The sequence below is a fragment of the Leuciscus leuciscus genome (assembly GCF_965113295.1).
Source record: "Leuciscus leuciscus genome assembly, chromosome: 19".
Classification (NCBI taxonomy): domain Eukaryota; kingdom Metazoa; phylum Chordata; class Actinopteri; order Cypriniformes; family Leuciscidae; genus Leuciscus; species Leuciscus leuciscus.
The window spans coordinates 32,572,788-32,589,407 of record NC_138743.1 but is presented as its reverse complement, the minus strand read 5'-3'; the positions used below and the strand labels follow the sequence as shown (position 1 = coordinate 32,589,407).

At 41.3% G+C, this 16,620-nt stretch overlaps 2 protein-coding genes across 17 annotated transcripts in view; one reads left to right on the top strand and one right to left on the bottom strand.

Moving 5' to 3' along the window:
* The window catches only part of otofa (otoferlin a), a 78,305-nt gene extending 65,197 nt beyond the window's left edge, over window positions 1-13,108 (bottom strand). For 8 of the 16 annotated variants that reach the window (XM_082147427.1, XM_082147435.1, XM_082147440.1 and 5 more), the window contains exons 1-2: window positions 12,711-13,108; window positions 6,052-6,110 (exon numbers count right to left, since the gene is read on the bottom strand). In XM_082147427.1, coding sequence (XP_082003553.1) covers window positions 6,052-6,110; window positions 12,711-12,789 — 138 coding nt within the window. In that variant the 5' untranslated portion in view covers window positions 12,790-13,108. The remainder of the gene's footprint in view (window positions 1-6,051; window positions 6,111-12,710) is intronic. The other 8 variants (XM_082147442.1, XM_082147429.1, XM_082147436.1 and 5 more) reach the window with 1 other exon arrangement.
* Window positions 13,109-13,413: 305 nt separating this feature from the next.
* Window positions 13,414-15,649, top strand: cimip2c (ciliary microtubule inner protein 2C; the record flags this gene model as incomplete). The annotated part of the gene is made up of 3 exons (XM_082148544.1): window positions 13,414-13,480; window positions 13,830-14,059; window positions 15,638-15,649. The coding sequence occupies 3 exons, from the start codon at window positions 13,414-13,416 to the stop codon at window positions 15,647-15,649; spliced, it is 309 nt and encodes a 102-aa protein (XP_082004670.1).
* Window positions 15,650-16,620: the final 971 nt, after the last annotated feature.

Sequence of the window (16,620 nt, the reverse complement as noted above, 5' to 3'; positions counted from 1 at the left end):
AGGAGGGCAATTTTGTACATAGCAGCAGCAAGCGTCTGCCTAAAACCTTGTCTGTCCATCACAGTCAACATCAGGCTCCATCCTCAACAGCCCTGCAACAATAAAGCCATAACAATACACAGCACTGAGAAGTGCTTACAATTTTATTTATATAATACATAAAATGAGGAAGCACAGATTGTGTGGGGAAAAATGCATCACTATATCAGGAATGTTAAGAGCAGGATGTATCCGGTTAAATTATGTAGAGCTTTGTCTTTGCAAGCGACTGTGAGCTTGTTGAAGATAAAATAATAATTGCTCATACATAAACAATAGCTGGGTCCATTCTGATTCAAATGAATAGTCTATTTGTGTGAGTACAGCTGAGACCTGAAAGGTGTACTCAGCTGCACACAGCAGGGTTAGTAAACACGGTAGAGCCCTATGATTTACGCGTTGCAGAAAAAGAGGACAGAGTTGTTTAATCCAATCATTTAAACGGAATGTAATGTCAGGGAATATGGCATTAATAAATGAGAATACGGACATACTATTAATCAAATTAAAATATGGACTAGTGTCTGTGATTGTTAAACCGTAAAAAGAAATATGAAGGTCTGTTTGTCTGAGAATGAATGAGCAGCGCAGTTTCGTTTACTGCATTTACATTTATGCATTTGGCAGACGCTTTTATCCAAAGCGACTTACATTGCGTTATCCTATACATTTATACATAGGTATGTGCAATCCCCTGGGATCGAACCCACAACCTTGCGTTGTTAACGCAATGCTCTTACCACTGAGCTACAGGAAAGTTGCACAGGAAAGTTGTATACTGCATATACTCAAGCACAAGTGATGCTCATGGTGTTTTCAGTGTCTGCTGTCTCACTTTATGAGGACATGAACACATGAACTTCATCTCCAGAGTAGGGTGTCCAGAGTCAAGTCCAATTTTTTTTTTTTTTGCAAAATGTTAGTGTCTTCACCTCTTAAACTGTTCCTTTTAACTTCAAAATTAGAAATATGCAAAAATGTTGACCAAAAAAATATATTTAGAGGTAGCTCAATCATGTGGAAGATTGCCTATGTTAAGCTGTGTGGCGTTATTGTGATATGCAAGTAATATTAAAAGTTGCTGCAAATGAACTACATTTTATTGAAATCAGAGCAACACTGACATGACAACAATGACAACAATCAAAAAAAAAGCACAAAGTTTTCAACAATCCCTCATTTCTGATGCTCAGCAGCCAGTGTTGACTTTCTGCAGTCTGGATAGATCCGTCGGTGATCTTCCACCACATGAAGGAGAAACTGCAATTGTTCTTCAGAGTGTGTGAGATAGCCATTGTATTCTTGAATCAGAGCCACTCCTCTCTCGGCGTGATCATTGACTACTTTCATTGCATGTATGGTTGCCTGTGCCTCCTGATAATCTGCTTGATTCGGCCAAAGTTCCGGGTCAATTTCAAGGAACGTAATGTACAGTAACTGAGATATGTATGTAAAATATGTATCTAAAATACATATTTAGGAATATATGGATGCTTTTATGGAATTTTACTAGCCAGGTACAATATCAATTCAAATGATCTGTTTTTACGAAAATCATCAAAATCTCAGAAAGTTTAAAGCTATTGAGCTACCAGTAATTATTATGTTACTGCCATAAAAATTGGCATGCTGTATTTTCTTATATAAAGGAACAATTTGAAGGGTTAAGAGCATGACAATTGGAGACTTTAAAAATAAGGACCACCCTACTCCAGAGCTGCTCTGAGAGTTCACTCCATGAGCATTTCATCACTGTTTCAACTGTTTCAAAGAAAGCTATCGTATAGCTATCACACAATCAAGAGATTTTTCTTGATTTTTCAAAAACCTTAAGCGTCAGGGGTCATTCCAGCCCTCAAACGCTCCTGCAAAAAATCCAACACTGAATCAATAGGGCAGTGGTTAATTATTAAGTTGTTACGGTTTTATGAATTCAATTGATTAGACATGCTTTTTGATGTTTACATTTTTAATTAAAGCATTCAAATAGAATCTAGAAAATTAAAATGGACACACAGAATTAGAGGGAAACTGATTTAATAGGGCCCTAGTTTTAATGCCTTGTTCAATTGTTCTGAGATAATAAGGCTGTGAGGAAAGAAATGGTGGGATACATGTCAGAATGAGAGAAGCAGTAGAGAGAAGTAGCAGGGAAATTCGCTTAAAAGATCAGTTCACCCAAAAATTAAGACTTTGAAACACAAATAAAGATATTAATGAAATTAGATATTTCTGTCCCAACAAAACATTGCATCAAGCAAGCACAGTTGAGCTTCCTTTCACCATAATAGATGTGCTCTGTGTGCTTTGATCAATGTTTATTTGTGAACAACTAAATTAGTTAAAATACTAAATGAAATCTCATCATATAAAGCAATCATGTTTCTTCAGAAGATTGGATTAAAATGCTTGATTCATATGGATTTTTTTTTATGATATCTTGTTGTACTTTTAAAGAGACAGAAATCACTCAAGTTTTATTAAAAATGTCTCTATTTGTGTTTTGAAGATGAATTAAAGTCTTATGGGTTTGGAATGACATGAGGGTGAGAAAATGATGACAATTCAATTTAAATTTTTGGGTGAACTATCACTTTAACCCGGGTATGAATATGCATACTTTCTAGCTACAGAGTATATGCAAAAAGCAGAATGTGAACGTGAACCCACAAAATCTGTGCTGAACATACGTTGTGCAGGTGCAGAAAACTACCAGAATCTAGCATGCAGACACTTATTGGCTCTTTCTCTCCTTTCTCTCTCTTTCTGTCTCTTTCTCTCTTCTTTCTCTTTCTTTCTCTCCCTGGAAATCCAGAGTTCTCGCGAGAGCACAAGTTGAATTTGCTCAGCGAGTTTACTCTGGCGTTGAGTAATGATGCTCATTAAATATACCCTTGTATCCGAGCTGCACCAATCACATCGGGTTATCTGATATAGGCGGGCCAGAGGCAGGATGACGACAGCGCTGTGACGTCGAAGTCATTAGTAATCATTGCAAGATGGCTATGGAATGGATGAACACCAGTTGTTTGAAACGGCTTTGGTCGCTACAATGAACGAGTTAGACTTGGCTTTTTATCTAAAACAGGAACAGAAGATGCCGCTCGAATCGTTCCTTTGCAAGAAGGAAGTTTTTGCTGTTTTGCCGACCGGATACGGCAAGAGTCTAATCTACCAGTTAGCTCCGCTGGTAGCTAAGTGCATGGGGCTTGTTGTGATTGGTCGTAGTGTTATCCAATTGCGTGCAGTGAGATTTTCAAATGCATGCTTGGTGCCGCCCCTCGAGCTGGCCGATTTTCATTAGTCAATGCCAGCCCATACATTTTTCAGATTTAGGTCTGGATTTCCAGGCTAGTGCAGGTGCAGAAAACTACCAGAATCTGGCATGCAGACACTTATTGGCTCTTTACAATGCAGAAAGTGTGCTTGTCCACACGCCACGTCTGAATACATGCCCGGTTATAGCGCTCTTTGATCGTCATTGATCTTTGAATAAATGCTGTCATGATCAATATAAAATGTACACAAACGTCTCTTCAAAATAAAGTCTGTAAGCTTTCTGATAATGCCCTGCTTTCAGTGCATGTCAGTGTTAGGTAAACTAAAACCCACTTCTTATGAATATGAAACCTGATAGTGCATGCCTGACAAACCTGAAAAGACAATGCGGGTGCCAAACACAAACATGCTATAAAAAAAAAGAGGAGATGGAGGGAGAGAAAGACAGAAAGAAAGCAAACATACCCTACAGTGCAGTAATAGGAGTGAAGATAGTTCTGAACTGTCTTGTGGGGTTTGGTATGAGATCTGTGATGTAATCATAAGTGGCGAGTGGGTTCAGTCGATTTGAAGTGTGTACTCACCCACTCTAACCGCCTAGTAATGATTAAACTATTACCACAAAACTATGAGTGAGGGATAGAGAGGAAATAAAAAGGCTGGAGGTCAACCAGAAAGTTCATAGGGCATTTAAGGACAGCAAAATTAAAAAAAAAATTGATTATGTCCCTACTTAGCAGAAAAACTGTCAATTTTATTGTTCTACATTTAGATAAACCCAAATTATAATTGTTTTGTTTATTGCCTTACTATGAGTCATTCTCTCGCTCCTTATCATACAGTAGAAACCTTCCTCATTAACATAGATTAAAGACAATCAACAAGAAATGAAACAGCACTTGGTTTTTAAATAGATTCAAAAGAGCAATTTTGTTATGCTTGCTGTTTGCAGCACAAAAAAATAAATAAATCAACAACCCCGTCCAAGCGTCAGACGAGGCTAACACTAGTGTAGGAGTTCCAATCACGACTGACAACAAAACATAATTTAATTTCTGCCTACTATAAGGACACATGAAGAGGATATACAGGTATATTTTAAAGTGCCCCTATTATGCCTTTTTGATTATTACCTTGCATGCAGTGTGTAATATAGCTATTTGTGGATGTAAAAGGTCTGCAAAGCCTTAAAGTGTACGACAAATAAAGTTATTGTCTCCTAAGAATCGATTCTGAACTGCTCAAACCAGTTGTTAGAAATTCCAGGCTCACTTCTGTAACATATCCACGTAGGTTTAACAAATTTGCATAATGCCAGCCTATAGGTCTTTATTGGCTGCCCACTAACAATGTCGACCTAGTTCTTTGACCCACCCTCAAACACTGTAGTTGTAGCTGAGAAGCAACTGTTGTGTTGTCGACATGTCGCGAAGACTGGAATTGATATGGTAAAACTGACACTATATATAGAAATATATATATATAGAAAGTCAGTGCACTTATATTACTTATGAATGGAGAAAAGTGCAACACACAATATGGCGGAAGAGCCATTAGAAGCTGCGGTTGTCATAGAAACAGTCAGTGTTCTGAGACGCGCGCTTATCACTGCACATGCGCATTGGCTGGTCTAGCCTGAAAAATAAGCTTTTATAAATGCTATTTGAGCATAAGAAACAACATTTATGGGACAATTCATGTCAGATTTTGTTGCTGATTTGAAATATGTTGTTTAATTGTGAGTTCGGCAAGCAGTTTTTTAGATTTCAGGATTCCCTCATTTAAGAAGATAGGACTTGGTCTTGTATGCCCGAAATAGCTGCCGGAGGTGTTGCAAATATGACCACAGAGTGAACAGACTTTTCTTGAAAGGGACTTTGAATTCCGACACACGCTGTAAATGGTAGACCAATCACAACAGACTGAGCCATCTGACCAATCAGAGCAGAGGAAGCTCTCGGAAAGGAGGGGTTTAGAGTAGTGGTTCTCAAACTTTTTTGGTCACGCCCCCCTTTAAAAAAATAAAAAAATAAATCTGGTGCCCCCATCTCCCAGCAACTTCTATGTCGGGGCTTGTTCAGATGGTGACAAGTCAACAGTCGGAAGAAAAACGATTCAGTGAAATTGGCTTTGGTGCCGCTTTATAAAGGCAGAGTGCAAAAATTCTATTCACGCACTTGAACTCCGTTGCAACGGCTGTTTTCTGTTTGTATTTTTTTCAGCTTCTGCAAATTATTATCAATGCAAATAAAAAACTCTTTATTGCTACAGAATCTGAAACCATTCATGAGGACACTATGCATGAGGTGCCCATCCTCAAGTCATATTTAAGAACGAGAAGGCAACAAAGCTTTACCTGCTATTTTACCTATCAAATGTAAGGATGAGACCTGGATATTTTGGAGTAAAGAGAGCAATCATTCAAAGAACTATATTAGCGTAATGGTAATTTAGCTGGTGTATCCACAGGCTTATTGCCACTTCATACTGCTATGTTGCTTGCCTGAGGGTCTGTGCAAAATAGGAATCAGTGGGGCTAAATGTGATGCGTTTGGCCACGGTTGAGCGGTTCGATTCCTTGTGTGATTCCTTCACCACATCCTCTCTTGGGGAGAGAGAAATCAAATTTGTAGCGTATATATGTGTATCACAAGATGCTTGAGTTAGTAGTAGAAACTGGTGATATAGCAGGGGGTGGGGGGGATGGGGAGGGGACGGGGGACGACGACTGACCTGCTCAAATCGAGCCTCATCCTCACAGTTTTCCAGCACCCGAGAGAAGAAGGAGAGACCTGCAGGGAGATAAACGAGGGTAAAGGTCAATGTGGCTCAGAAATAATTTTACATATACAGTAGTGGCCAAAATTGATGTCCAGGGGGATATTTGTTTTTAATGACAATTTCCATGTTTACTGCTTTATCACAAATAAAACAATTGACTCCCAGCACAACTACGCAATTTGCATTTAACATTTACATTTAACCATTTAGCAGATGCTTTCATCCAAAGTGACTAACAAATGAGAACAATTGAAGTAATCAAACCAACAAAAGGGAAACAATATGTAAGTGCTAGTCCTAGTTAGTCTAGAGCAGTACATGTGCAAGTTTTTTTTGTTAATAAATGGGGGGGGAAATAGATGGAATATAAATAGAATAGAATAGTAAGTGTTAGTATCAACTGAGCAAGTGTTGACGAAAATGCGTCTTTAGCCGTTTCTTGAAAGTGGTGCTCGGGTTGAGTTAGGCAGTTGAGTAACTCACTGAAGACCTGTTGTAGGTAACATTATTAGGATTATGCATTATAGGCAGGTCAAGTTTTGGCAACAGAGAAGAAATATCATTCCAATATCATAAAACTGCAACATATAGAAGTCTGACTCTGTCTAAGAATAATACAGCTCGTTGTTTCTTGTCAGTGTGTGTTTGTGTGTACGAGTAAATATGAACGCTCAATACAAATATGTTTACACACCACCCTTATGCACTCATTCACATGCCTACACAAACACTTATATTGAGTGTTTATTTTAGTGTAAGGCCATAACTAATAATGATTTATGTATTTACCCTTTTTCAGCATTGAGAAACCAGTGTAAGTATAGGTGAAAAGGATTTTTCTCAATGCTGAAAAAGGGTAAATACATCAATTATCATTAGCTATGGCCTTACACTAAAATAAACACAATGTAACATCGATTCACAACCATTGATTTTTATAACATGCAATCCATTTACGTTTTGTTGTGCTATTGTAGTTGTCATGTTTCTGTTTGTGTTTGTACTTCCTCATTGTTCATTGTGTTCAGTTTCTAGCCACTCCTCCTTCATTAGTTCATCCCAAGCCTGTTTGTTACTATGGTTTCTGTCACTGAGTTCATTTGTCCCAGCTGTGTCTCGTTTCCCTCATCTGCTCTGTGTATTCAAGCCCTGTGTTTTGTCCTGTTCAGTGTCTGTCGACATTATTGTTAAGCTGGTTGTTCTGTCCTTGTTCTTAGTCTCTGAGCGTTTCTGTAAGTTTAAGTTTATCATTAATAAAGTCTGCTGCACAGAAATCCTGTTTCATCGTTGCTGCAACCAGAAACCTAACAGATCGACAGACCTCAACTGAATATGGATTTAGCAGCTGCCTTCATTGATCTCCACCACCAAGGACTACCTCTCAGAGATTACTCTGCCAAATTCTGTGAGTTGGCGGAATTATCAAATTTGGATAATACCAGCCTCAAGACCATATATTGGGTTGGAGTACAGGGTGACCTATTATTGGACCTTCCAGAAATGGGTAACTACTCGTGGAGAGAGTACGTTCGCCTATGTATAGCTTCATTCCAAGTTCCTGCTCAGGCCATTCCAGAGCCATGCCCCAAGATGGCCGCCATTCCTGAGCTTCTTCACGTCATGCCTGCCGAGCCTGAGCTTCTTCACATCATGCCTGCCGAGCCTGAGCTTCTTCAAGGCATGCCTGCCGAGCCTGAGCTTCTTCGCGCCATGTCAGCCGCGCCTGTGTCTTCGTACGAGATGGCCATCGCGCCCGAATCGGATATGGAGGCTGTCTCCAAGACGCTCAGCCCGGAAGGGTCGTCTCCGCCATGGCCGCCTGAAGGGTCGTCTCCGCCCTGGTCCCCTGAGCTGCCGGCTCCGCCCTGGTCCCCCAAGCTGCCTGCTCCACCCTGGACTCCTGAACCAGCAATGCCCTGGTGGCCCCCTGAACTGCAAGAGCCTCCCTTGCTCCCTGTATCACCGGTATTGCCCTGGAGGCATCCTGTCCTGCCTATGCCTCTCCTAGTTAGCCTCCCAGCCCTCTTGATTGTTTTATGGCGCGAGGGCACGCCTTCCAGGAGGGGGAGGTAATGTCACGTTTCTGTTTGGACTTCCTCATTGTTCATTGTGTTCAGTTTCTAGCCACTCCTCCTTCATCAGTTCATCCCAAGCCTGTTTGTTACTATGGTTTCTGTCATTGGGTTCATTTGTCCCAGCTGTGTCTTGTTTCCCTCATCTGCTCTTGTTCTTAGTCTCCTGAGTGTTTCTGTAAGTTTAAGTTTATCATTAATAAAGTCTGCTGCACAGAAATCCTGTTTCCTCGTTGCTGCAACCAGAAACCAGTGATGTTACCTGGGGTCACGGAGTCTTTCGGGTCTTTCAAGCATCATACATTCTCCCCCAGGCGACCCAGCTGGGGTTGATCAGGCCCCAGCTTGTGTCCAGGTAGCCCTACCCCACCTGTGGTTCTCCTCTCCTTATCCACAGCCACCTTGAGGCAACTTCTGCTGACTCTGTGACCTTCTTGATGGCCCTTCGCTTACTGGCCCCTATGATGCCCAGGATGTTGTAGGCCCTGCAGAGGGACTGGCCAGCAAACCCTCTGCATCCCACCTCAATGGGCTCACACCGCGCTCGCCACCCATTGTTCCGGCACTCCTCCACTAGCTCAGCGTATTTTGCCCTCTTCCTCTCATTGGCCTCCTCGATACGGTCCTCCCAGGGTACGGTGAGTTCCAGGAGAACGATCTGCTTGGAGGTCTCTGAGATGAGTAACAGGTTGTTGTAGTGGCGACAGTTTGGGGGAATTTCAGTTGCTTCCCCAGGTCAACTTTCAACTCCCAGTCTTGTGCTGTTGCTAGCAGGCCAGTTGAGGCGGCCCTGGCAGCTGGTGGCTTCTTCCCAGCCCGGACGAAAGCAATGGTGTTCTTCACTGGGCGGAGGCGCTTGCAGTGGCCAATTCCACAGCTGATGGTATTCGCTATGGCCTTCAGGACTTGGTCATGGCACCAACAGTAGCGCCCCTCGCCCAGGGCCTTCGAACAGCAGCTGAGGATGTGCTCCAGGGTCCTCCTCTTCAGGCAGAGGTTGCAGGCTGGTGACTCCACCAATCCCCAGCCAAATAGGCTGGATGGGCTCGGTAGTACATCGTAGACTGCCTGGATCAGGAACTGTATGCGAGGGGGTCTGTTTCCACAGCTCTACCCATGAGACTCTGCGGTCCACTACATGCTCCCATCTTGTCCAGGCTCCCTGCTGCCGCATTCCAACTATCCTACTGGCCCACTCCTCCTCTACTGCTGCCTGCACCTCTTGCTGCAACAGTGATCTCCTTTCCTTCCCCTGCGCCTTGTTGCAGTGAGATGTTGTGCCGCTACCCAGGCCAGCTCTCCCATGACTCACTGCTCCCACCAGTGTCCTGTGCCGTAGCCACGACTCAGCCACATCCACCGCCTCTGCTGCCCTCCACCTCTGCCCTGTCCTCACCTCGATCCCAGCCTGGGAGACCTTCGGGTCCTGTGATTCTCTGTATTGCAGCACCTCCCTTGCACGGCCCACCTTGAACTCCTCTTTCAGGCTGCTGATAGGGAGCTTCAGCTTGTTGTTCTGGCCATACCAGTCGATGCTGCTCAGGCTTCGAGGTAGACCTAGCCACTTCCGTAGAAACCTCAGAAACCGTGGAGCCTCATAAATCAGAAGGGGCCAGAGAATCCGTGGGAGGATGCCATGTTGGTAAATCCAGGCCTTGAACTTGCCAGGTAGACCTGACTTGTCCACTGCGGCTAGCCAGCCTTCCAGTTTAAGGTTGGTTGCACGGATGGCTGCAGTCGAACACCTTTCCCAAGCTCTTCACTGGTTTCTCAGTGATTGATGGTATCTGGGTCGTGCCAAGTGTGAAGCGGAACTTGTTGGTAACTTTTCCTTTCTTCAAAACCAGAGATCTGGACTTTGCTAGCTTGAAGCACATGCGAGCCCAGGTGGTCATCTCTTCCAGGCCCTTCAGGACCCACCTGCCCCCTGGGACGTGTGATGTTGTCACCGTCAGATCGTCCATGAAAGCCCTATTGGGCAGCTGGCGGACACCGGACTTGGTGAGGGGACCTCTACACTGGACCTCTGTAGATTTCACCAGCATATATCATGGTGAGTGCGAATAATATCACTGAAATTGTACATCCAGTGATGATACCCTCCTCAAGGCTGTGCCAGTCTGATGTTGTTGACCCCGCAGAGACTCTCAGACTGAAACTGTCGTAGTAGTCCAGAATGAGGTCTCTAAACTTGTCTGGAATGTGGTCCAACCACTGTGTACCATGTCTGGTGTTGTCTTGATTCTTTGTTGAACAATTGAGCTGATAAATATCATGTAAAAATGTTTTAGACGAGTAAAATTAAGAAAGTTATGTAATCTCAAAATACAGACAGCAAAATTCTGTCTCAGAGAAACAATTAGCAGCTCATCTCAAACTCCTTGCTGGCTGCTGTTGTTCACAAGTGCTTTTCCCCCAGGTAACATTTATAACCTCTATACACAGTGCTGTAGATCACAAAATTCAGATGGTGGAGGAGCTAGGGGGAAAATGGTTATGTAACATGCATAAATTGAGCAAAAACTTAAAGGTAGTGTAGGCATTTTTTGAGAGGCTTAGCAAACATGAACGCCTCCTCCAAACGACATGAGAACGCACACAGTAAACAATTTCAAGGATGTGAACAGCTCCGGGTTGCCAGCTCTTAATTACAGTAATTACGAGATGGCGTGAATGCAGCTTGTTGTTTTGGTTCAGGATAGGGCTGAACAATTAATTGCATTTGCAATAATATCGCGATATGATGAAATGAGATTTTCTAACTGAAATTGCTTGTCTTTGTTGAATAACACAGAAGATAAAGGGCTTTTTAAAAAATCGCATGTTAAATCACAATCGCAATATTGGTCAAACAAATCTGATTATTTTTTCAAAATTGTTCAGCCCTAGTAGAAACTGTAAAAGGCAGCTACTGTTTGTCTGTGGCGCTCGGTGACTATCTAACTCTGCATGCATAGTCTTACGGAACAAGCTGATGACGTGTGATGCCTGTGCAAGCAGGATGTACGGAGGTATGGAAATACATGTTGACAGGCAGATAGGACATCCTATTATTGCATTTGGACCTAATGCAATGATTGGAATGATTAATATTTAAACCATTTCTGTCTGCCTACCCTACCTTCAGTAAAAATGCATGGGCAACCTTTAAACCAACAGAACCATCTTAAACAGTAAGTTCAATACTGCATAGTCTTTACAAGGACTTTTCACATTCTAAAGCAATCAAATCTCATAATGTCTGAAAGCCAATTTGTTTGTACATTGAATCATTTTCTATCTCCGATACTATGATAGAATTACATTGAGATTTTTCATTGTTCTCAGATCCACTCAGAGGTACTCAATCTAAGTTATGCAACCCACAGGGAAACAGGACACAGCTCAGTAGAGCCCTTCCGCTCTAGACAGCCTAGATCAGGCACACTGAGGCTGGTGGAGATCAGAGGAAGACCGAAAGGGAGGGAAGGAAAGGGTGGCAGGAGGAGAGCTTAATAGTCATTGCCCTCAGAGAGGGCAACAGGACAAAGCATCAAAATGGCTTCAATCACTTGCAGTGTCTCAATCAAATCACTAGATTGGGAGTAAGTTGAAGCAGACCGTCACCCTCACTGTCATTTCAAACAGAATGTCATTCTGTAAAGATGACAAAAAGATTCCCATTAATACCGGAAGATGTTTACTCTTTTAAAACATGCATCCGCTTTTTTATTACCAATAAAATGTTGTTTGTCCTAGCTCATTTCTGCTTCATTTAACTAAGGCGATTCTGTAATTTATCTTTTTATATGGTTGAAACATACTATCAACACACATCTCTGGCTCTATTTTTCTCCCACCCTTTCTCTCTCACACACACACATTTTATGAAATAGAAAATGATTATGTCAGATCAACACTTAGCAACTGTCCAAGGTGCTGAAATACAAATACAGCTGAAAAAAAAAGAAAAAAAAGAAAAAAAAGAGTCTCTGAGCCACACTGCATGACGCTTAACTAATGGATTGTCAAGGCAAGCCTCATAAGACAAAACAACCAAGAGTTCAAACAAATTTGGTTCACTCTAATCAGCTTACATTCTAAGCTTAAACTTCTGGGGACCTTGAAAAACATTCTGGAAAAGAATCCCAGTAGCTTATTAAAATGAAATATCCATTGCTAGACTACAGCTTGAAATCCACAACGTATCAAACAATACTGCAGTGAACATTAAGCCTTGATACGAGAATCTAGACTATAGTTACACATAGGCTATAATTAAACCAAGTAAGAAATTGTTGCGATTTATCTATAAACAGGGGAGTTTTCATCATCTAAAAAGCCCTCGTTCTTTGATAAACACATGCGCTTAAGAATAGCTTGGATTTCTACAACTTTTTATCAGACACACGATTTCAAGTTACACACTGCATACATGGCATAGACATTAAATAGAACATAAAACAATATAAAACCAACATATGTATTACCGAAGATGTTTAGTGTACAAACGCACACATTCAAACCCATTCACTGGAAATGAAAAGTATTGCTCTATACCTCTGAAAGTCACTTTTGCGATTCGGTCCCCCTTCCCACGAAGCTCCGTGACAGTCTTTAGGTACACCACTAAAGCCATTTCAACTTGGAATGAAGGGGGGGGAAAAATCAAAAGCCTACAACAGAATAAAAATGTTTCATTACAAAGACCGCGGATCTATCTTGACCAACTTAACTGCTTTATGAGAATATAACATTATCTGCTTTTATTAGCTGCATCCAACGAGAAAAAAAATCCTCTCGTTGTACAGGCTGCATCCTCTGTGCGCAATAACATAAAAAGAGTAATTAATAATTAAAGAGCTTTCATTTTCTCTCGCTTTACAATGCGCACACACACTCGTCAGATCCGCTGCGAGACTCTATCACTCTGCTTTGATGCGCCTCGCCACTGCTCCGCACAATGCGATGACGGGTGACGCCAGCAGGGGGCAGGCACACACCGCGGGCTCTCAGGAGGGGGGCGGATTCTTGCAGAAAACCCCACTACGTCTCACAAGCTTTTTATTATTTGAGGCAACAGGAACATACATTTTATATATTCTTTATCAATTAGAGTAAAACTGACTTAATAAAAAACGCATAATGCTATACTGAAAAAAATGGTTGCCCGGCAATCATTTGTTGTCTTATCTGTGGTGCAGGTCAGACGCATTGCTGAACTTCAGCAGCTTATGATCGGATGATAAATGTCTATTCAGCCATGACTTTCAGAGGAAATGGGACTCTCATAACGCATAACAACAGAACCTACATCCATCCATCCCATCGTCTCTGATGCCGGGGTAAAAACCTAGCTTATTTCTTGTTTTGATCAGGGCTGTGTCAGAAAAAAAAAAAAAAAGTACCCCCTTGAATTGATTTTCAGGGGTAAGTTTTGACATTCGGGGACCTTGATTAGAGTATTTTTCTTTTCAAACATAGAAAATAAATGTGTGCTGTCCCTTAATGTTAAATACTCAAACTGAATAATTTCATTGAATAAACAAGTATGGTTGTCAAGGTCTGTTTCTTCGGCATTTTTGACCTTCTCTGTGGTTAATTTCAGGCAAATCATAAAATAATATATTCAACAACAGCTAGGCCTAATTGTACAACTGCTGAATCATTTAAAGGTAGGCTACTGTGGACACATTCCTACGACAAAATTCCTGTGTGGGGAGACTTTTGGCAATACAACCCTAAAATACTTCCAAAATATCCAATCTGCCGAAATGGCCTCCAGCAAAAGCCTCTCCAATAAGGGCGGTGGGCCTCTGAGCTCCCATACGCAAATCAGTATCTTACCCTACTGGGCCCGGTACAACATTGATTTCAAAAGACAGAAGGAGATCAAGGATTTCAACATGGTAAGAATAAGCCTTAAGAAGTTAATGTGGATCATGTTCTCAACTGATATCTTTTATCTTACTGATTAGTCATTCTCTTTTCCCCAGTTGTCACAGAAGCACAGGGAAAATTACAAAGATAAGACTGGCACTGTGCAACCTGTCAATTACTTTGTCATGCAGTAAATGAGGCTGAGAAGAAGCCTCTAGAGGCAATCCAGTATAAGAACTGTACTTTACTGAGCCACCTCAGCTATTTAATTAAAATAACTATCTTAAAGGGATAGTTAGTTCACCCAAAAATGCGAATTCTGTCAGTAATTACTCACCCTCATGTTGTTCCAACCCCGTAAGACTTTCGTTCATCTTCAGAACACTAATTAAGATATTTTTGATGAAATCTGAGAGCTGTCTCACTCCTCCATAGGCTGCTAGGTAATTGCATCTGCCGGCCCAGAGAGTTAGTAAAGACATTGTTAATGTGTAATTAATCCTCTGACGTGATGTGCGAGAACTGAGAAGATGGCGCCGATGGGTCTCGATGTAGTGTTTAAAATGGTTCTAAAGTGTGCATTTCCTGAATGTCCGAATCGTGAGAAACCAACGAGAAAACTTAAAAATGCCTTACCAATGCCGCAAAATGAATGGCTTACCTTTCACACTTTCCCATCAAATGATCGTGAGCGTCCTCATCTCAGTTCTCGCTCATGCTTTCGTGAACTCACGTCAGAGGCCCACACGGAAGAAAATTAATAGTTGAATAAAGTCGTTATTTTTGTTGTTTTTTGCGCACAAAAATAATTCTTGTCTCTTGATAAACTTAAGGTTGAGCCACTGTAGTCATTTGGACTATTTTAACGATGTCTTTACTAACTTTTCTGGGCCGGCAGAATGAAATTACCTAGCAGCCTATGAAGGAGTGAGACAGCTCTCAGATTTCATCAAAAATATCTTAATTTGTGTTCCAAAGATGAACGAAAGTCTTACAGGGTTGGAACAACATGAGGGTGAGTAAATACTGACAGAATTTTCATTTTTGGGTGAACTAACCCTTGAAGTGAGAACCAATAATGTGAAACATGGATATTCAGTATGTTCCTCTGAAACATTTAAAGTTGGCATGAAACAGAAGATGTGAACGACTTCCATACTGTGATATATTATATTTATGACTAAAACTGCTCATCTAACAAGAAAAAAATAAGAAATTGTATTGATTGTCTGTTAATTGGATTGTGAAAAGTGAGCGCTGTATACTGGAATGGAGGCAGACCTGAATGTGATTGGCTTTTTAAAAACAAATATAGGCCTATTTATTGTAAGAAACATGCATTAAGAAAATAAGTTTTGATTTTATGCTTACTTTAATGTTCTCTAAAAACTTGAAAATCGTACTCAAATTTTTGGTTCTAAAAACTTAAAGCTCTTCAATTCCTTTTCTCTTTCTTACAGGGATAGTTCACCCAAAAATGAAAATTCTGTCATTAATTACTCACCCTCATGTCGTTCCAAACCCGTGAGACTTTTGTTCATCTTCAGAACACAAATAAAGATCTTTTTGATTATATCTGAGAGCTTTCTGTCACTCTCTATTGGCAGCTACGCAACTGACACTTTGACACTTCAAAAAGTTCATAAAGAGATCATAAAACTAATCCATATGAATTGAGTGGTTTAGTCCAAATTTTCTGAAGACACACGATCGAACAGACTAAATTTAGGCTTTTTTTCACATATATACAATCATCAACTCGCACATCAGTTATGATAAAAAGAAGCTAAAGCATGATCGCTTGACGTGCCAGAACCAATGAGGTTCATTCTCGTGTTACGCAGCACGTTTGAGCTTCAGCAAGAACCAATGAGGTTCATTCTCGTGTTACGCAGCACGTTTGAGCTTCAGCAAGAACCAATGAGGTTCATTCTCATGTTACGCAGCACGTTTGAGCTTCAGCAAGAACCAATGAGGTTCATTCTCATGTTACGCAGCACGTTTGAGCTTCAGCAAGAACCAATGAGGTTCATTCTCGCGTGTCAGGCAGGTTTGGTTGAGCTTCAGATTATGTTTGCTGATCAATGTTTATATGTCAATAAAAGCCTATATTCAATCTTTTCGTCATATAAAGTCATTGTGTCTCTTGAGAAAATTAGGACTAAACCACTCAATTCATATAGATTAGTTTTATGATCTCTTTATGAACTTTTTGAAGCGTCAAAGTGGTAGTTGCATAGCTGTCAATGGAGGGACAGAAATCACTCAGATTTCATTAAAAATATTTTCATTTGTGTTCCAAAGATGAACGAAAGTCTTACGGGCTTGATACGACATGAGGGTGAGTAATTGATGACAGAATTTTCATTTTTGGGCGAACTATCCCTTTAATCCCCATCTCACATGGACCTAATTGCCTCTTTCTCACGGCCCCCTGAGACAGCCAGAGACGATGGCTGTCCAGTGATGGAGGAGTCTTATTTGTTGATGCATTACTCTGGGTTATTTGTGCTTGGAGCTCTGCAGTCTCTAGGGGTTTTTCTGTTCAGTTATGTTTACATTTAGCTGCTGGGTAGTTTCTAGAGTCATA